The sequence below is a fragment of the Leptodactylus fuscus genome, chromosome 1 (assembly GCF_031893055.1).
Source record: "Leptodactylus fuscus isolate aLepFus1 chromosome 1, aLepFus1.hap2, whole genome shotgun sequence".
Lineage (NCBI taxonomy): Eukaryota > Metazoa > Chordata > Amphibia > Anura > Leptodactylidae > Leptodactylus > Leptodactylus fuscus.
Genome location: NC_134265.1, coordinates 140,191,253 through 140,213,987, shown reverse-complemented (window position 1 = coordinate 140,213,987; position 22,735 = coordinate 140,191,253). Strand labels below are relative to the sequence as shown.

Below are 22,735 nucleotides of genomic sequence, written 5' to 3'. Positions count from 1 at the left end.
AATTTGTTGGTGGAACAAGAGATCCACCAATTCTCCTGCAGAAAACTTCATTGTTTTTGTTTAGTTGGACTCTTTATTGTGGGGGAAATGTGGCAGGTAGATTTGGCTAGTTAGATTTGGGTATTGAAGTTGAGAGATTCCTAGGGATCATGAATGGGTTGCACAGCTTTTACTCATTGGAGCATGCTCCAGGAGACAAATTGAAGGCTAACTGCATTATCTTGATACTACAGAGAGGAGCTTTTATCAGAGGTGGGGAATTTATTTTCTTATATGCCACCCCATTCTGAGGCTCATAGAGGTGGGCCTGTTTCTCCTATTCTGTGACGAAAATTAGTTATCTATAGCTGACCCTTCTCTGCATAATGACAGGACATCTGGTAGGTAAGGAGCTCTGCTGCTGTCAAATGAAGGTGAAAAGGCCACTGTAGCTAAGAAACAAGTGAACTTACAAAATTTGTTTCGGGTTTGGATTTATCACCCATTCGGTCTTGAAAGTGTACCAGTGTACATTGTCTTAAAAGTCATTCATGACACTCTGAGGGCTCCAAGAACTTTATAACTTAACTCCTTTTGAGATCTTTAATGCAACATACATGGCAGACAGAAGTATATATGTAGCTTGTGGTAACAAACAGACTAAAAACACACTGCTGTGGGAGAAGACTTGCCTATGGCTGTGTGAAGATGCATGTCTGCTGAGTTCTCTGGCCATCCTGCTCTACCATCAGCCCAACTACCTCACAGCTGATTCCCTCCTCCTGCTATGGTATAGAAGAAAAGAAAGGATCTCCTCACTGCCTATAATAATTCTGAATTGGGCTCCATGGTCGGTGCCCACTCCAATCGCGGGCATTAACCCCTCTGGCACCTTGGTCAGCTTTTACCAGGTTTAAAAAACAAGATAGACCAATTTAGTTAATCCCTTTTTTCAATGACAGTTAAAAATGGATGACAATATGATGCAAAATGAACACTAACGCTAGGGCCCCACGTGACATAAATGAATCTCACGTTCAAAATGCAGAAACATATGTGTAGCAGACATGCTGCAGTTTCCAAAACTGGAAATCGCAGCATGTAAATTATACCTACAAAAACACTAGTGGATTCCTTATAGGTATAAATGAAGGAGAAAGTCCATAAAGGTTTTTCCTGAGACTTTTTGTGAAAAGTGCTATGGGAAAAACTATGATGTGCTACCACCGTGGTTTTTCCCATAGTACTTTTCCTACATGCGGCCTTAGGGCCCATTCACACGGAGTAAACGTGTGTGTATTTTGGCAAAATACATGTGTAAAAAATACAAGTGTAAAGATAAGACTTCCATTGACTTCAATGTGTATTTTGACATGTATTTTGATGTGTATTATGACGAGTTTTTTTACACGTGTAAAAAAATGTCATTGAAGTCGATGGGAATCTTATTTTTACATGCGTATTTTATACACGTGTAAATTTGCCAAAATACACGTGCGTTTACTCCGTGTGAACGGGCCCTAGTCTTGAACAGACAGATAGAAAACACTGAAAAATAAGTGACACACTGATGGAAAACGGACATTAAAAACTGACAGTTTCATCCATATCGTGTGCATGTAGCCTAAGTATTAATAAATCTGGCTCACTGAAGGAATTTTTCATGCTATGTGTGCCACATTATAAACAGCATTAAGAAATTGTGGAATTGTTTTTTTTTTTTTTTTCAGACCTTAATAATAATAAAAATAATAAGATTTAAAAATTGTGGGCTTGAAATTTTTTTTTTTACAAAAAACAATGAGGGAATTTACACACACTATAAGAGGCAAAAAATTAAATCTAAGCCAGCCAGGAACTGGCATAGAAGTCAGTTATAACGCATACCAGTTTATGCTATGCGTTAGTAAATTTTTGAAGTCGAAGTATAACCACCCTGACCCGGCTTGGTCTCTGCCACCCTCCACAGAGGGGCACAGAGCCAAGTAGGCAGAATCTCTAGTGCAATAAATGGGCATGCGTCACATCGATATCTATCTATGTCAAAAAACTAGTGCATTGTAGGTGGGTCGGTAGATCCCCCTATTATGTCTTTTTGGCTTGCTTTTTTATGAAGCTGACTATGGAAAAGAACAACAAAGTGAGTATTATGCCTCATAGTGAGATCACATACATAACACATTTTATTCTCTGCTTGGTTTGAAAAACTTTCCATGCTGTATATATTCGGAACAGTAAGAAATGTCTTCTTAACACTTTGGATTAACATGCATTTAATGTTTAACAGTCTAAAATCCTTTAAAGTGTGGAGTGTAATTCATCGATAGAAATTATTCTGATAAGCGTACCACACTGTCAACCATTCCAAGCTTCAAAGTAAAAATCACTATTTTATTTTACTAGCTACTACTTTCATTACATTTCAACTTATAATTTTCTCTGACAAGCAAGACAGCTTTGCAAACGTATCTTTATAGGGATGTGTCATAATGTTTTTTCTGGAAAATGAGCAAGACACACAAACAAATAATAAAAGCACAGTAATAGATTTGCAAAAGTATGGAAACAGTATAGCAATGAAGTTTAAATGTGTTTAATATTCTGAGCACATGATCACATGAACGCAATGCATAGTGTTGTTCTTTTTCTGGTTTTGTTCCTCTTTTCTGGGCGAGATACTTACGACCAAGACTGTATATTCTATTGTGAATAAAATATGGTTGTATGAGATTTTTAAATCATTGTATTCTTAGTTTCTTGACATTGTATACACCATATACAAATCAGACCGTTATATAATTTATATAAAGGAAAATCACAACTGACACCCGCAAGACCTACATACTTTTAAATACTAACCAAAAAAAATCTATAGTGTTAAAGGGGTTTTCCAGGCAATTTTTTTTTTTCTTTAAAGGTCTGTAATTAATAGGTTAAAAGTGCACACATATACTTTTAGCAGTATTTTGATTGATTTCTAGGTGTCTGTGGTATATTCTGCATTTGTTTGCATGTGTAGGTTCCTACTATGTAACTTTCTGTGTACCTTCCACGCTACCTCCCTGTTACTACACCCCTTTCCCTTCCCTATCTCCCTAGCTAAATTACACTAAGCTATCCAGCCTACTAGTAGCCCCCCATCCCTCCCTAGCTATGCTAAGCTAGGCTACCTTGCCCACTGATAGGCAACCCACCCACCCCCAACTTGTCCCATAGCATCATACTTACCTAGCTTCCAATGTGGGAGACGGCTCCTCCTTTCCTCTTCACTGTGCACAACCTGGAGACATTACGCACAGACCGGTATGAACTGTGAGGCATGAGCAGAAGAGATGGATTGCCATCTCTACTGCCTATGTCTTGAGCTCACCTTTAGATTGTGCAGGCACTGGAAGAGAGGAGGAGAGGAGGACCCGTTCTGGACACAGGAAGACATGTAAGTATTGATGGGGATGGGGGGTGAGGAGAGTACCTGTGACATTCCGTTTCGGAAGCGGTGAAACGGAACATCATCGTATTATCAGAAAGTGTCATGTGACTACCCCAATGATAAAGGTAATTGTATATTTTTCACAATACAAGTAAATTAGAAGTTAGGCGGTGGAGGGGGTTTAGTTTATAGGAAGTATTTGCGTTTATCCTGGACAACCCCTTGAATAAGAGTCCATCACTTGAAAAGAAGATGGCAAAGTTACTAGAGATGAGCGAACACTAAAATGTTCGAGGTTCGAAATTCGATTCGAACAGCCGCTCACTGTTCGAGTGTTCGAATGGGTTTCGAACCCCATTATAGTCTATGGGGAACATAAACTCGTTAAGGGGGAAACCCAAATTCGTGTCTGGAGGGTCACCAAGTCCACTATGACACCCCAGGAAATGATACCAACACCCTGGAATGACACTGGGACAGCAGGGGAAGCATGTCTGGGGGCATAAAAGTCACTTTATTTCATGGAAATCCCTGTCAGTTTGCGATTTTCGCAAGCTAACTTTTCCCCATAGAAATGCATTGGCCAGTGCTGATTGGCCAGAGTACGGAACTCGACCAATCAGCGCTGGCTCTGCTGGAGGAGGCGGAGTCTAAGATAGCTCCACACCAGTCTCCATTCAGGTCCGACCTTAGACTCCGCCTCCTCCGGCAGAGCCAGCGCTGATTGGCCGAAGGCTGGCCAATGCATTCCTATGCGAATGCAGACTTAGCAGTGCTGAGTCAGTTTTGCTCAACTACACATCTGATGCACACTCGGCACTGCTACATCAGATGTAGCAATCTGATGTAGCAGAGCCGAGGGTGCACTAGAACCCCTGTGCAAACTCAGTTCACGCTAATAGAATGCATTGGCCAGCGCTGATTGGCCAATGCATTCTATTAGCCCGATGAAGTAGAGCTGAATGTGTGTGCTAAGCACACACATTCAGCACTGCTTCATCAAGCCAATACAATGCATTAGCCAGTGCTGATTGGCCAGAGTACGGAATTCGGCCAATCAGCGCTGGCTCTGCTGGAGGAGGCGGAGTCTAAGATCGCTCCACACCAGTCTCCATTCAGGTCCGACCTTAGACTCCGCCTCCTCCGGCAGAGCCAGCGCTGATTGGCTGAAGGCTGGCCAATGCATTCCTATGCGAATGCAGACTTAGCAGTGCTGAGTCAGTTTTGCTCAACTACACATCTGATGCACACTCGGCACTGCTACATCAGATGTAGCAATCTGATGTAGCAGAGCCGAGGGTGCACTAGAACCCCTGTGCAAACTCAGTTCACGCTAATAGAATGCATTGGCCAGCGCTGATTGGCCAATGCATTCTATTAGCCCGATGAAGTAGAGCTGAATGTGTGTGCTAAGCACACTCATTCAGCACTGCTTCATCACGCCAATACAATGCATTAGCCAGTGCTGATTGGCCAGAGTACGGAATTCGGCCAATCAGCGCTGGCCAATGCATTCTATTAGCCCGATGAAGTAGAGCTGAATGTGTGTGCTAAGCACACACATTCAGCACTGCTTCATCAAGCCAATACAATGCATTAGCCAGTGCTGATTGGCCAGAGTACGGAATTCGGCCAATCAGCGCTGGCCAATGCATTCTATTAGCCCGATGAAGTAGAGCTGAATGTGTGTGCTAAGCACACACATTCAGCACTGCTTCATCAAGCCAATACAATGCATTAGCCAGTGCTGATTGGCCAGAGTACGGAATTCGGCCAATCAGCGCTGGCTCTGCTGGAGGAGGCGGAGTCTAAGGTCGGACCTGAATGGAGACTGGTGTGGAGCGATCTTAGACTCCGCCTCCTCCAGCAGAGCCAGCGCTGATTGGCCGAATTCCGTACTCTGGCCAATCAGCACTGGCTAATGCATTGTATTGGCGTGATGAAGCAGTGCTGAATGTGTGTGCTTAGCACACACATTCAGCTCTACTTCATCGGGCTAATAGAATGCATTGGCCAATCAGCGCTGGCCAATGCATTCTATTAGCGTGAACTGAGTTTGCACAGGGGTTCTAGTGCACCCTCGGCTCTGCTACATCAGATTGCTACATCTGATGTAGCAGTGCCGAGTGTGCATCAGATGTGTAGTTGAGCAAAACTGACTCAGCACTGCTAAGTCTCTGCATTCGCATAGGAATGCATTGGCCAGCCTTCGGCCAATCAGCGCTGGCTCTGCCGGAGGAGGCGGAGTCTAAGGTCGGACCTGAATGGAGACTGGTGTGGAGCGATCTTAGACTCCACCTCCTCCAGCAGAGCCAGCGCTGATTGGTCGAGTTCCGTACTCTGGCCAATCAGCGCTGGCCAATGCATTCTATTAGCCCGATGAAGTAGAGCTGAATGTGTGTGCTTAGCACACACATTCAGCTCTACTTCATCAGGCTAATAGAATACATTGGCCAATCAGCGCTGGCCAATGCATTCTATTAGCTTGATGAAGCAGAGTGTGCACAAGGGTTCAAGCGCACCCTCGGCTCTGATGTAGCAGAGCTGAGGGTGCACAAGGGTTCAAGTGCACCCTCGGCTCTCCTACATCAGAGCCGAGGGTGCGCTTGAACCCTTGTGCACACTCTGCTTCATCAAGCTAATAGAATGCATTGGCCAGCACTGATTGGCCAGAGTACGGAATTCGGCCAATCAGCGCTGGCCAATGCATCCCTATGGGAAAAAGTTTATCTCACAAAAATCACAATTACACACCCGATAGAGCCCCAAAAAGTTATTTTTAATAACATTCCCCCCTAAATAAAGGTTATCCCTAGCTATCCCTGCCTGTACAGCTATCCCTGTCTCATAGTCACAAAGTTCACATTCTCATATGACCCGGATTTGAAATCCACTATTCGTCTAAAATGGAGGTCACCTGATTTCGGCAGCCAATGACTTTTTCCAATTTTTTTCAATGCCCCCAGTGTCGTAGTTCCTGTCCCACCTCCCCTGCGCTGTTATTGGTGCAAAAAAGGCGCCAGGGAAGGTGGGAGGGGAATCGAATTTTGGCGCACTTTACCACGTGGTGTTCGATTCGATTCGAACATGGCGAACACCCTGATATCCGATCGAACATGTGTTCGATAGAACACTGTTCGCTCATCTCTAAAAGTTACACTAAAGGAAAAACTTCAGGGAGCGTACCTTCACCAGGTCATTGACTGTTCTTAACCATCTCATGTACTGGGAGGATTTGGTATTTTGTCAATACTAAGCACAATACATTCCATATGTAATACCCAACTACAAGAATAAATTACATTGATCCTGACCATCAGGTTTCTTACTGCTGTAATACTGCAGGGCCACTATATACAATGACAGGTGGAGGGAGACTATAGTACTGTAAAGAAGTTGTTAGCATGGCCTCTTCAAACAGCTGGTTGGCGCGGGTGCAGAGACTTGGACAACCACCAATATGATAAGGAAGGACTAAGGATTGGTTATTAATATGCTTATCCCATAAAACGTATTTATACAAAGTAAGTTAATATATATATATATATATATATATATATATATATATATATATATATATTAGATTACTGATTGTCAACCAACTGTTCAGAAATAGCGAGAGGACAACTCAGGGATGTAGATTTCCAGGTTGTTTTTTTAAACATATTTTATGGAGAAATGGTCTTTAAAATTGATGATAATTCTTTTTAAATTCATTTAGATCATAATAAAATTTTACAACCCCTTCTTGGTGTTATAGTCACTGTTTACATTTTTGAAACTGGCAACATTATGAAAGGTTTAATGATTCCTAAAATAAATGTAACCAAGCTAATGGCTTTACCTATGTGCATTTAACTGCGCAACACGTAATTAATCATTACTACCGGCCCTTACTTTGCATCTAACAAATCAAGCAAACATATTAAGGAGTCATTTGCTAAACAGAAATGTTCGTGTCAATCATTTTGATAGCAGCACATGCCATAGTAAATGGCTGTTATGAAATATTATTAATGGTAATGATATGACAAACTCTAAAAACCACAAGTGCAAGTGAAAGTTTATAGTGTGCTATTTCAATGATTATATCAAGTCTAATAATTGTAACCTTAACAGTAAACAGTTCATATCCAGCATGTTTTTTTTGTTCCACTACCTCATTAACACTGGGTTTATCTGCATTCATAACATTGCATTCATTTTTGGCTTGCCGCATTCACGGAGTTAGTGTTTTTTAATATTACATAAAGATAACAGTTTGAGTATTATTTTTATATATTAGTTGTATTTTTTATATGCCCCTCTTTTGGGGTTCATTTTAACATTAATGTTTATAACTTTGTTTTAGGAGAAATGGGAAAATCAAATCAAATCAAATAGTATAGCTCATATAACCAAGTGTACATAGCGGTCACATAGTATATAGCAGGAGTAATGTGGTTTAAAGGTAAAGTAGTACAGTTAAATAAACAGTGAAAGCAATTGAACCAGGGTGAAAACAAGGCAAACATGAAAGCAACAAAGAAAAGGATCAGACATTGACAACAAAACAAAGAAAGGACAACGCCTGGACAATCAGGTGACTGTATGAATTTCTGTAACGCCTCACTGTGTTCATTCCCTTTCACTGCAAGGTCCTCCTGCAGAACAATTCCTCCAACCATTTGAACATGGTTGAGCAAGTGGAGGTCTTTGGGTCAGTGCACACAGTTTTTGGCGCTGATTTTGACACTGAATCCGCTTAAAATCAGCCTCCAAAAAAAAGCCTCCAAATAGAGTTCTATTGGGAGGCTTTTTTGCAGGCTGATTTTGAGGCGGATTTAGCATTAAAATCAGCGCCAAAAAACTCTGTGTGCACTGACCCTTTCAGTGGAATGGAATGATCAGTCCGGTAGCAAAGAGAAAATGCAGCAGGGAGGCATTTTTGATCTTGGATATTGTGCCTGGCAACAAAGAAAGAAGAGTTATCTGTAGGTTATTACAAACAGTCCTTCCAGAATACTTGACCTGAAGTTGTAATATCCTTGACCAAAAGTCTTTCAGAGCTAGGCAGCCCCACCATACATTATGCAACCCAACTTTCAAACAAGGCATCTGAAGTTCTCTGCACACAAGAAAGATTCTAGCCAGTTGGCCAGGGGAAGGTGGGATTTTGAAAGACCAAAGTCATAATGCCTGGCCTAGCCAAGATCTTGACTCTGTCTACCCAACCATCCCCGATGTAGGATGTGTATAGAGTCAGGAGGAGCTAGTGACCCAATACTGTCTTTTGAGGACTCTCCACCCAAGAAGTCCTAAGTAAGTTTTCCAGGGACAAAGCATATTCCTATTCAACCCAAAGCTTAAAATCCAAATTCTTTGACCAGTCCAGTATGTATAACAGCATAATTGCTTTGTGGTATAGCTTAATTTCTAGCACCCCAGAGAATGTTACTTTTATACTATGTATTATTGTCAGTGTTATGGCATTGATATGAAATATGTCTTTTTTTATGCTTTACCACTTTTGAATAATAAAAGCATGCCTTTATGCTGCACATTTTAGGAGCACCAATGTCTGCAACAAAAAAAAGGATCATTTCTGCAACATGGGGTCATAGCCTAAGCCAAAGGGCAGCTAAGCACACTTAAGAAAAAACTGTAGTCAAAACTAAGCGCAGATTTTTCTGCAGTGTTTGTAACAGAAAGTTTTCAGAGTTTTCCTCTGTGAGCTTTCTGTCCTTACTATACCTATATGGAAAATGACGGTGTTTACTTAGGTATAACCGACATGCTGAGATTTTCCAAAATGCAAGTGTTTTTGAAATCGCAGTATTTCTGCTGCAATTTTTTTTCTGCTTGTGTGGCTTAGCCAGAATCCAATCCACTTTGCTGGTAATTTAAATGCAGAGTTTCCGCAATGTGTGGCCCTGGCCTTACACTACTCTATTTATAATCTTTCAGGATTTTTTGTATGAAAATGCTTTATGGAATAAACTCTTTAAATATTCTTGACAATAATGTATGCTTCCAACCTCTGTATAACCACAGGATACTTTGGGATAGCTCAAATACAGATGTAGCAGAGTTAACAAAAACCTTTTCGATTGATAAAACTGCTGCAAGGTGATATCACAACTAAAAAAAAAAAACAAAGAAAAAAATACTTTTTCCAATTAAAATGTGCGATGAGATATCATCCTGCAGCAGTTTAACCCATTACAGAAATTCAGGCTAACTCTCTTACATTTGTATATCTCAGGCCAGGTTCACACCCGTGCACGGATTCCATTCGGGGATTATGTCCTCCATTCTGTTTCAAAAATGTAGAAAGAAAAGTCCTGCAAGCAGGACTTTTCTCTCTGCATTTTTTTGGGCGGCAACTGGACAGAAGCCATTATAACCCCATTATCCCTAGTGGACCCAAAGAACAGAAACCGGGCGCATGTGTGAACCTAGAGTCAGTCAAAAATTAGCTCTGCTGCATCTTGACCTGTAAAACAATCAATATGTGTCATGAAACCTCTTTTGTCTCTGCAGAATTAAACAAGAATGGAGCTTCATGTTGGAATGCAGAAACAATGGAATACCCCAATCTGCATACTTAAAGAATGGGTTTGTAGACACCAAGCTGGAGATATTGGATATACATCAGAGGATTTCCTCTACATCTAAAAAGACTATTTACAAAGAAGAAAAACCTGAATCAGACAAATTTGTTTTTAACCTTTGTGGGTCAGAGTGGCAGGTAGGGCCATTGATATCATTGTCTTGTGGTTATATTGTATGTTCTTAAGCACAATTTGTATTAGATGGTGAATATACTTACAATCATACTTAAGCTTACGACTCATTCTGACCTACTCCTCAAATTTGCTTCAAATTGGTTACAATGTGTATGACCCAAAAAGGGGTTAATAATGTTTCCATATTACACTGGTTATGAATAGCCTTCAATTCCTATCAACAGCAATTGGTTGCACTCTTTTATATGATTATTGCTTTGGGCTTCACCATTTAGGGCAGTAACTTTATGGACTGAGATTCCCATGTTATGTTACTGCATACTCCGAAACTGCCAAAAGTTTCCAAAATAGGGATTTGGCAAAAATTCTAAATAACATCAATCAGGTAGACAGTAAGAGATGGTTGGAGAAAAGAGTTAGGCTAGGTTCACATGTAGGAAATTGGCACTGAATTTGTTACTGAATTTGCACAGCCAAAATTTTCTGCTTCTGGAATTTCATACGGATTCTGCTTATAAAAAAACACAGTGAATTTCATTATGGAATGTGACGGGGAATTTTAATTATTTCTCACTTGGAATTAAGAATGCCCACTAGGTAAAGCAAACTCCACCTATGTCTCTGCAGAGGTCATTTTCCACCTCACCTTGGAAGACACGTGTCTTATTCCGGCAGTCCTAGGGCTCTAGGCCACACTCTAGCCCCGCAGATGGGCAAATTAAGGTCAGGAGGACTGAAATGGTCCATCTGATGAAGATTATAATAAATATTATACACCGCTGAAGGATACAGCAGCAGGTATTTCAATTTTTATTTGTTGGTCAAATTGCCAAGTGTTTGTTTTCTACACATTAAATAATTTTTATAAATTTTCTTCATTAACAGGAACAAGAAAGACCCCAGTGGATGACAAGACGCCGCTATTGGGTTCACCCAATAAACCTACAGCATAGAAGGGACATTTATTTGCATTGATTCTTCACATTTTTTAATTTGTCAGCTTCATTTTGTTGCAAAAACATTGTGTACATGGCCACAGCCAAATATGTCCTGCAACCACAAACAGATGGGCCACAGATTACTCTTTGTATGTGATTTTCATTGACCCAAACAATAGAATGAATGTTCACATCCACTTTTGAGTGTACACACATATTTTGACTGTGTTTTATATCAGTTGATCACACAGCTGCAAAATCTGCAGATTCCCATATTCAATTTGGAATTGGTGAATCCTAATTTCGCATAAGAAAATGAACTTAAATATGTTTGTGTGCATGATGCCCTATTGAACTCTTTTTGAATTATGCATTTTTTGACAATCACAGGTATAAAAATATGTCTTACATGTTTCCTAATTTTGTTTTCTCTTTCTCTTTCAGATTTTTGGCAACTTGAGAGCGTTTTGCAGCTCCAATTTCAGGTTGCTAAATCCACCATCTCTGGAATTTTGAGATGCGCATGCCACACTTGCAGCCCATCTCGATGCCCAGTCTAACCCCAGAGATTTGTTGGCAGGCAACAGCAGGCTTTCAGTCTGTGGACAATTTCCCCAACTTCTTAGGTGCCGTTGATGGTAAGCATGTACGTGTGCAGCATCCAACGCATTCAGGATCACAATACTTCAATTACATTTACAATTGAAAGTATTTTTCAGTGGTCCTGATGGCGGTGGCTGATACCATGTATAGATGTATTGCTACTGGCGTTGGCGCCTATGGTAGTACAGGGCACTTGTGCTGCTAGATCAGGTGACTCTACCTCGAGGCCACTTCTTGGTACCACGCATTCAGTCCCCTCATCTGCTGTGCCCATACCAATAAAAGTGACTGGATGCCCAGAAGATAACCTTCAAGATGAGGCTGAGTCCTGCATGATGCTCTGTGGAGTACACCTTTGGGATCATTGCTTCACCTGTGCATTGCAGCTGGATGCCAACATGGTTGCTATTGTCATCAAAGCTGCCTGTGTGCATCACAACTATGTTCATGACTATAATAGCCCAGACATGGAAGTGGAGCCACAGGTGCCTTTTGGAGAAACATCTCCCAACCAGAACTTTAGTTGTGCATCCAACTCAGTTGTACAAGTGAGAGATGCCTTCACAGACTACTTGATGACTCCCGAAGGTGCCGTGCCTTGGCAATTCTCCCAGCCTCAGTGACAATCAGCCTATCCAGAATTGATGGTCTTTCCTCATGGCATGTGGCCCATCTGGCATCCTTGCACCTGCCATCCTTGTAATAGGCACAGCTTGGATCTTTGCAGCAGCCACCTGACACACCAAGCCTCTGGTATATCTGGCACAGTTTGAATCTTTGCAGCAGCCACCTGACATACCGTCGCCCTGGTTCACCTGGCATAGCTATTGACATGTCATCTGGAGCACCTGTCACCTTCCATATATGCATTTATTCTTTTTATTTTGTAAATTTATCATACTTTTGTTATTCTATTTGTTATTTTAAAGCAATAAAAGATATCTATTTTATGCCAATCACAAAGAAAATATTTAAGTCACAAAATAAATGTTATTGTGCTAAAATATTTTTTTTCTTTGGAATTATTTAAAAATTATTGTTATAGGCATATGAGAATTTAGTGATTTGTGGCTGACAATGATTTTCAGAAAACAAGATGTAACGTCTCTACCTGTTCGGGTCTCTGAGCCACCCTCTGCTCGCACGCTGCGGTGCAGGAGATGAGTTTAGTTTGATTCTTTGCTTAGAGTTTTTCGTTGCACTGTGTGAATACTGCTCTATTACTTATCCTCTGTAATTGAATTTCCACTACACCCATCTCCTGCACCTTGTTTCCCTCTGCTCATCAAATAGTTAATTCTAGCCTTGCCTGTGTGATTGACAGCCTGTCTACCACTCAAGCCTCAAGTTGTCCTGGGCTTCCTATTAGAGATGGTTTTAGACAAAATGGTGCCCTGGGCAAAATTAAAAGTGGGGTCCCAAATAATGAAATATTGTACATACAGTATAGTCACATTCTGTTAATTCGATGTGCTGCAGTGCCTATCACTGGTACTTACAGGAGTGTTCTTAATGTCTTTTAAGTGGTTGTTTGTAAATTTGTAAAAAAATTTTGCCTAGGCAAACTAGTTGCTTCTGTACCTTATCTTTAAAGATGAGGTGCAGAAGCAACAAGGCACATGCCCTTCCCCATACTAAAAATCTTTATATACATACAGCGTTATCAAATAGGACAAGTCTAAATACTGTCACAAGACCCGCTGACCGCTATAACCAGGACTAAATACCATCACATCAGCCACTGACCGCTACACCAGGACTAAATACCATCACATCAGCCACTGACCGCTACACCAGGACTAAATACCATCACATCAGCCACTGACCGCTACACCAGGACTAAATACGGTCATGTCAGCCATTTACTGCTATACCAGGACTAAATACTGTCATGCCAGCTAGTCACCGCTATGCCAGGATTAAAAGCTGTCACATCAGCCATTGACAGCTAAACCAGGACTAAATACTATCATGTCAACCACTGACAGCTATACCATGGACTAAATACTGTCACGTCAGCCACTGACCGCTATACCAGGACTAAATATTGTCACGTCACCCACTGACCGCTATACCAGGACTAAATATTGTCACGTCACCCACTGACCGCTATACCAGGACTAAATATTGTCACGTCAGCCACTGACAGCTATACCAGGATTAAATATTGTCACGTCAGTCCCTGACAGCTATACCAGGACTAAATATTGTCATGTCACCTGCTGACCACTATATCAGGGCTAAATATTGTCATGTCACCTTCTGACCACTATACCAGGATTAAATACTTTCATGTCAGCCACTTACCACTATTCGAGGACTAACTACTGTCACATCAGCCACTGACTGCTATACAAGGACTAAATATTGTCACGTCAGCCACTGACAGCTATACCAGTACTACATACTGTCACGTCACCCGCTGAACGCTATACCACGACTAAATACTGTCACGTCACCCGCTGACCGCTATACCAGGACTAAATACTGTCACATTAGCCACTTACTTCTAGATTCCCCTCTGCCCTCACAATACAATCCGCAAATAGCTGCTTTTACTGTATAATGTTCCTCTCACAGCACCAAACACTTCACGACTATCAGAGTTTCCTCCATTCCCAATATGAAGAACACAACCAGACCCCTTTTATTTGCAGATGCCCCCCTCATAATGCCAGCCAGCACTTAACCTCTTCCTGCCCTGCACTGTAATAGGACGCTGCAGTAAGCAGGTTGTTCCCAGGAGTCATGTACTCTTCACTTGTGAGTGCCAGCTTCTTCCAATGACATACATTGCACCTCAGCAGGTTGGACAATGGTCCTGGACAACCATAAAACTGATGCAGGTGAAGAGTATTTAAAGAGAACCTTTCATGTCTTCAGACATGAAACACTGCAGTTTGCCCATGAAATTTTAGGCCTGGTTTCACATCTGTATTTGGTATTCCTTTCGGGGAGTCCGCTTGGGGATCCCCCGAACAGAATACCGAACGCATTGACAAGCGGTGAGCAATGAAAGCACACGGACCCCATAGACTATAATGGGGTCAATGTGTTTTCCGTGCGGTGTCCACATGAGCTATGCATGATTTGTGCGGACACAGTGCGGAAAATACACGGACTCCATTATAGTCTATGGGGTTCATGTGCTTTCATAAGCTCACTGATTGTCAATGCGTTTGGTGTTTTGTTCAGGGAGTCCCCATGCGGACCCCCCGAACGGAATACCGAATGCAGATGTGAACCAGGCCTTACAGTCACATCAATTACAGTTCAAATTTTTGGGATTGTGTGTCTGGATATTGAAAGCTGCATTGTGATTGGTTGCTATGGACAACAAAGACAGTTTCTCTTTCAGATGGTTTGATCAGTCGGCCTTATGTGTGTAGCTGTATATAGGAGTTTCTGACTATTATACATATTAGGGGCAGATTTATCAAAATGGTCTAAAAGCAAAACTGTCTTAGTTGGCAAAGCAGCCAATCACAGAGCCGGTTTCACTTTTCAGAAGATGAATACAAAATGTAAGCGGTGTTGCGATTGGTTGCTATGAGCAACAAAGACAGTTTTGCTTTTAGACCATAAATAAATCTGCTCCATAGGGTTATATGTAAAATATACACAGAAAATTCCCTCACATTATGGGCATAGAAAGATAAACTGCGTCAGCCAGGGCCGGGTGAGGATCAGAGAATTACTGTGATATTTCTATAGTTACACCATATGATAGATATACATTGTATATACACCATTCTGGCATCACTAACCAATCAAAACAACACAACCATAGTGTGAATGCAGCCCAATATATAGATACTACACACAGGACAGGAGAGATAAAAAAGGGTCACCGGCTGTAATTAACCCTCTCCTTTCCATTTTATTAATACCACTCATCCCAATGTGGTAAACATGATACATAAACAGCAGTGTCAGTTATGGTGACATCACAAGGCCCCTGACATCACAGATTCTACATGACATCACGATCGGTATAGAATGTGTAAAGTTGTACACCGGCACCATCTTGGGTCACTTGAGCTTGGTAGCTTGAAGAGGACGGTACGACCAGGTAGGTGGCTCTGCTCTCCAGGCTGAGGCTTCGTTCACACATGGTATGACTGGGGGTTTGGTGAAGTACAGAATTGAACCATTTGCCCCCCAAAAATTCAGTAACAAGCCCTTTCTTCTTTCATGCAGAGATTGTGAGGATGATGTTACACAAAATCTGCACATCTGGGCTCTGTATTTTGTCTCCCCAAAAAGCATGAAAAATTCCATGTGTGAACCTGGCCTTACAGGGGTAGGGAGGTATGGAGACCTATAGACGACTTATCATATTGTATAGCTATACACTGTGATACATCATAGTCTCCCATTAGACTTACTGTATATCTGGGAACTTTTAACAATGCAAATGTCAAATGGAGGATGAAAATCATATTGGTTCTATCCAGCGCCGCACCTCCCATGAGGCGACTTGAAGTGACCGCTTCAGGCGGCGCTATGCCAGGGCCCTGGAGAGGGCGGCATTTTTGCTTACCTAAGCCAGTCCAGGACAAGCTGTCCTGGAATGGCTTAGCATCACCGAGCGGTGGATTGGGGAGGCCACTGCAGCAGCGCTGCTCCAGCGGCCTTCCCTCATGCTCAGGCAGAGACCAGGTCCTCTCCGTGCTTGCTCTCTGCCTGCTAACACCGCTCCGCCACGCCCCCTTCGCTCCGCCCCCTCCGCTCTGCCCCCTCCTCCCGGGGGGGGGGGGCGGCTTTCTGTCATCCGCCTCGGGCGGCGAAACAGGCAGGTTCACCTCTGGTTCTATCCTTGGCACAGTCTTCAGGAATATTTTCCTGATTTTGTTGGGTAAATTCATACCCAAGATAGATTTCTGCTGCAGGTTCCATGGCAAAAATCTGAGACCAATCTTTGGGTTTCTGCCTCAGTTTGTAGTTTTCACCTGATTATTGGGCTAATTTGTGTGCGATCACTTGCTGCGGTTTCAGCGCTATTTTTGTTGCTGAATCTACATCAAGATAGAACCGCACCGGCTGCTTTTTTCCCATGACACAGGAAATCAATTCTGTGCATGGAAAATCTACACCATATGATCATTGTCGCGCAATAGCAAGTTTTTTCACACTGATACTGACACAGAAATTGTGCTGAAATCAGTGTGAAACTTTTACAATCTATGGCTGTGTCATGTACTTGAGGGTTTATAGTGCGGATCACTGCTGTATCCTCATCACCCCTGTACATGGATCTAATGGGGACTTGTTACTTTATTGTACGACTCCATGCAATAAATTATTACTTGCCAGTCATCATGTCCTTTCAGGTCCTCATACACATTAGAGAAAGCTGATTGAACCTGACCTAGTGTGTATGACACGTATCCAACTTTACCCTGACAGTAGACATCAGGGGGAGGGATGAGACATGCTGAATTTCTAGTGGGTAATAATTCACTGCCAGGTCAGAAAGTAGCTTACTCATTGCTTACACTGAAAAAAAACATGCACACTCAACTGAGTGTGCATGTGTATAGTCGGTGTATGGGGCGGTCAGGAGGAATATCTGTTGGCTGAAAGTGTTCAGCTGATCTCTATATAAGGTGTATGGGCAATCTTAGCGTATGTTCACACATAGCAAATGTTTCTTGTATCTGTAGTAGAATATGCAGAACAAATTACCATTCTGATGGGCTGCAGGTCCACAAAGGGAATAGCTTTGTTAATTGGATCTAATCCTGATATGGCTTTCTGTCCTTGTTTCTGCAAAATTTTTACATGGACTTTGGTACAGAATATGCCCCAAATTTCATGTGAAATGTTCACTTTGTGAATATACCCTATGTATTAGACTATCTATTGCATTATATTGTATCTATGGCTTAGGGGGCTCTCACACTTGTGCTCTTTTTCTGGTTTGTGCATTCCACTGGGTTTCCGTTTTCAGTCGGTCTGCTTTAAAACCCAGTCACTGGAATAGGTTTGTAATAGGTTTGTAAAGGTGACCGTCTGTGTCCACCTACTACCCGTCCCTGGGGAAACCGTTTTATTTAGCCGGATACAAAGTCAGACATGCAGGACTTAGTACATTAGATTTTAAACTGTTAGAGACAGGACGTGTATTATATAAAATTGTAAGCTATTAGGGGCAAGATGTTTGTTGTATTAGATTGTAAACTCTTAGGGGCAGTATGTGTATTGTATTAGACTGTAAGCTCTTAGAAGCAGGATGTGTGTTGTATTAGATTGTAAGCTCTTAAGGGCAGAATGTGTATTGTATTAGACTGTAAGCTCTTAGGGGCAGGATGTCTCTTTCTTTCCTTACAGGTTCAGCTCTCTACAGCAAATAACAATTTACAAAATATATAAGAGCAATATGCAGCAGGACAGTCTGGATCCTGGGAGAAATCTGATCGCCACATCTGGGGTCAGGAAGGAATTTTTGGCCCCCCTGAGGTATAACGCTCCGGGGAGTTTGTTTCGCCTTCCTCTGGATCTTTGGGTTGGGTGGCTTTCATCTCAGGACATGGTGATCAGAATGTAGCGAGTTCTGTAGTCTGCACCGGCCTGACCTGAGAGTCACTGTCACCCATTTTATTGTATATTAAAGGGCCAGTAATAATTTTATTACAATGTTGCTTATTGCTATTCAATAAAAAAATGAAAAATAATCTATATTGTGTTTTTTGTCTTTTGTTTGAATCTCTCCTTACACATTGGTCATAATGAGAATAATCGGTGCCCTCAGTAATCCAGAACTAGACTCTGCTGCTAATCCAGTATAGAATAAAGTGCATCATCTACATACATGGTGGCAGTTGCTGCAGGGTCATGGACTATACGGACGCCATATACATACTGCCTAACCGTTCCAATTTCTGTGGGACACTCACGCTTTCCTACCCCTGTCCATGTTTTATTATGTAAAATAAAGAAAAAAAGAAAAAACTATTACATATTTGGTATCGCCGCGTCCGTAATAACCTGAACAATAAAATTAAAACATTATTTAACCCGAACGGCAAACGGCGTAAAAAAAAACGTAGAAAAACGCACAAAATAATGATTATTCACCACCTTTCCCTTACAAAATGTTCAATAAAAAGTAATCAAATGGTTAGATAAAAACCAAAATGGTACCAATAAAAAGAAGAGGTCTTCCCGCAAAAAATAAGCCCTCAACCAGCTCTGTCTAGCGAAAAATAAAAATGTTATGACTTTCAGAAGATGGCGATGCAAAAATAGTAGATTTTTTTCCCTAAATTTAATTTTATTCTGCACAAATAGCAACACATTAAAAAATAATATAAATGAGGTATCCCCGTAACCGTACCGACCTGCAGAATAAAGGTAACATGTTACTTATGCTGTATGCTGCACGGGGAAAAAAATAAATGCTAAAAAGCAATGCCAGAATTGATGTTTCCTTTTACATCCCACCCAGAAAGAGTTAATAAAATGTAGTCAATAAGTTACAGGCAACAAAATGGTGGCATTGAGAAGTACATCTAATACCGCAAACACCAAGCCCTCATATAGCCACATTGCCAGAAAATAAAAATAAAAATCTACCTTGTACAATATGAAGACAAAAACCCTAAAAGTCGCCAAATCATTAGGACATAAGTGGCTGCGACTAGAAGGAAATGTATAAGCTGTGCGAGCGTTTTCAGGGGACCCCCCATATTTAGAGCTTATGAGAGATAATACACCAGCGCTGACCCCCCAGAATGCCCCTCTTCCCCGTCCGGGTCATAGGAGCTAGTGGGAAAATAGAATGGGATTTGGTGTACCCAATTTACTCCGCAAAGCTTACACATGCACTTCGGGGTTACTAATGCTCACGACATCACTTGATAAATTCTTTGAGGGGTGCGGTTTTCAAAATGGGGTCACTTTCTAGAGGTTTCCACTGTTTTGACTCCTCAAGGGCTTTGTAAAAGCGACATAGTTCCTGAAACTGATCACAGCTACATCTGCCCTCTAAAAGCTCCTTGGTGCGCCTTCCCTTCTGTGTCTCGCGGTGCGTCCATATATTAGTTTACACCCACAAGTGGGGTACTATGGTACTCCGGAGAACTTGCCTAACAAATTGTGGGATGCGTTTTCTCCTTTAACCCCTTGTGAATGTGCAAATTCTAGGGCTAAACGAAAATATTAGTAAAATAAAATGAAATTTGAAAATTTCACCTCCATTTTGTATTAATTCCTGTTAAGCACTTATAGGGTTAAATTACTAGGTATATGTTGTTTTGGCTTATTTAAGGGGTGCAGTTTTGAAAATGGGGTGATTTATGGGGGGCTTTAATACAAGGGTCTTTCAAAACCCCTTCATAACTGGATTAGTCCCTTAAAAAATGGGTTTTGGAAATTTCTTGAAAATTTTGAATATTGTTGTTTCACTTGTAAATCTTCTAATGTCCGTAAAAAATAAAAGGGTGACTAAAGTTTGATGCCGACATAAAGCAGAGATCTGGGACATGAGATTTAGGATATAATTTTGGCGGTCTGACTTTCTGTATGCAATGCACATCATTTCAAACTTTATAAAATGCATATTTTTCAAAATTTCCACCAAATTTCCTATTTTTTCATAATTAAACACAAAACATATCAACCAAAATTTACCACTAACATGAAGTACAATGTGTTACGAAAAAACAATCTCAAAATTACTTTGGTAAGTTAAAGCGTTCCAAAGTTATTGCCACATAAGGTGACACATGTCCGTTTTGAAAAATCGAGCTTGGTCAGGAAGTCAAAAAGTGCCATCGGCGGGAAGGGGTTAAAGATCAGGTGCAGAAGCAACAAGGCATATGCCCTTCTCTCCGCATGATTTGTGCGGACACTGCGCGGAAAGCACACGGACCCCATTATAGTCTATGGGGTCCGTGTGCTTTCACTGTACACTCCTTACCAATGCATTCGGTAGTCTTTTCAGGGGGTCCCCATACAGACTCCTCAAATGGATTACCGAACGCAGATGTGAACCAGGCCTCATACTAATAGTAATTAAACCCATCGTGTCCTTCACATTAACCCCTGTGTACCTCACATGAGAGTTACTCATATGTGAGAGACACGAAGAAGGTAATAATTAATAGAGATGAGCGAATACCGTTTGATCGAGTAAGTATTGAATCGAATATTAGGGTATTCAACATGTTCGATTCCAATTTAATACTATGTGGCAACCGCAGTAAAATTTTGTATGCTCTCCCACCTTCCCTGGCACTTTTTTTCCACCAATAACTGTGCAGGGAATGTGGCACAGGAAGCAGGAAAATGTAGGCATTAAAAAATAAAAATAGGAAAAAGTCATTGACCTCGGATTTATAAGAATAGTGTGGGCATTGGTGGGCAGAGGGCAGCCAGAGAAGGGGGGGAAGCGTTCTGAGAGCACTGAATGGACCCTTCCTCTTTCAATACCTGCAGCTCTTTTGCTGGCTACTGTGTATTAGCCGTTGCTGCAGCTGCACATGGTGTCCTTACGACATATACTATTCCACAGCCAGGGGGCCAATGCATGTGCTGGACACCCGTGGAATTGCCCAGTTTGTTCTCCCCTCCCCCAACACTAGCTCTGCTTCCTATATACAGGCCATCAGCCCACATTGCTGGCTATTGTGACTCTGTCCTTAGATCAAATCAAATCAAATAGGCTTTATTGGCACGTCCGAATGGATATTCGGCATTGCCAAAGCTAGTAAAGTGTGTGTGTGTGTGGGGGGGGGAGTTGTAGTCGAGGAGGAGAGTATGGGGGTGGGGTGGAGGGGGGCTGCTTTGAGGTATAACAGTCCATGGAGTCTCAACTTCCTCTTAGTTGGTGACCGCTATATGGGGAGGTGAGGTGTGGTGGGGCAGGTGGTTTGGGGTATAACAGTCCATAGAGTCTCATCTTCCTCTTAGTTGGTGACCGCTATATGGGGAGGTGGGGTGGGGTATAACAGTCCGTGGAGTCTCATCTTCCTCTTGTTTGGTGACAGCTGGACACGTATTGGGCAGCGATCTCCACAGTGGTCTCTTCTTCTCCCAGTAGGATGTAGAGTTTCCTCTTCTCGTCTGCAGATATGAAGTCTGGGATGTGGGCAGAGAGTCTTTGGTAGTAGACGGCCCTCAAAGCTGAGTATTTGGTGCAGTGTAGCAGGAAGTGGGTCTCGTCTTCTAGGGCCCCCTGGTCACAGTGCTGGCACAGTCTATTCTCCCGTGGCTTGTACGTCTGCCTGTGTCACCCCGTCTCCATCTCCAGGTTGTGAGCGCTCAGTCTGTAGCGGCTCAGGGTCTGTCTGTGTTTGGGGTGGCGTTTTCTCTCCAGGTAGGTGGCCATGGTGTAGTCCCTTTGCAGTGACTGGTACACAGTGAGTTTCTTGGAGTTATTTATTGCGCTTCTCCATTCCTCGATGTACCGCTCTTTGTCTCTTTCAATGACTCCTTTTATTTGAGCCTTGTTCAGGGCATGTTGGGGGTTTTGGCTTGGCAGATGGCTGATGCTTGGTTGGGGAGTATCAGTTTTTCTCTGGGCTCTGTGGCTCAGCCAGGCTTGGTGGTGGTAAGAGCCAGGACTAGACTTTGTCACTGCTAGCTCCTCTTCTGCTACTATTGTATTACTGACCTCTGACCTTTGGCTTCCCTTGTGACTACTTTTTGGATTACGATTTGCACTGCTTTGTCTCTTTGGCTTTATCCCTTGGCTTGCTGACTCCTCTTCTGCGTTTTGTCTTGTCTGCATTCTGTGTCATCACATATATCTAGGAAGGGCTTGTTGGCCAGTTGTCCTCTCCCGCCTAGTGCAGTGAGACAAGCAGGTAGGGGCAGCGGTGGGTTCAGTTTGGGGCTCACTGTCTTGTCATGCCCCTTCCCCCAGGGTTCTCATCATCAGCTACTGGGGAATTGCTCCTATAGCAATTTCCTTACACAAGATCATTGGTATGTGTGAGCATTGGTGTCTCTTAGGCTGCATTCACACTGAGTAACGCTGGCGTTTTTTGTGCTTATTTTTGCACATAGCGCCGCGTCAACGCCGCGTTAACGCCGTGTATATGCCACGTTTG

General features: G+C 42.2%; 1 protein-coding gene across 1 annotated transcript in view; it reads left to right on the top strand.

Annotated features, from left to right (window-relative positions):
• Window positions 1-22,735, top strand: part of LRRC2 (leucine rich repeat containing 2) — a 284,202-nt gene that overhangs the window by 71,548 nt on the left and 189,919 nt on the right. Inside the window, exon 3 of the mRNA XM_075277223.1 lies at window positions 9,932-10,139. Within this exon, the coding sequence (XP_075133324.1) occupies window positions 9,932-10,139 (208 nt within the window). The remainder of the gene's footprint in view (window positions 1-9,931; window positions 10,140-22,735) is intronic.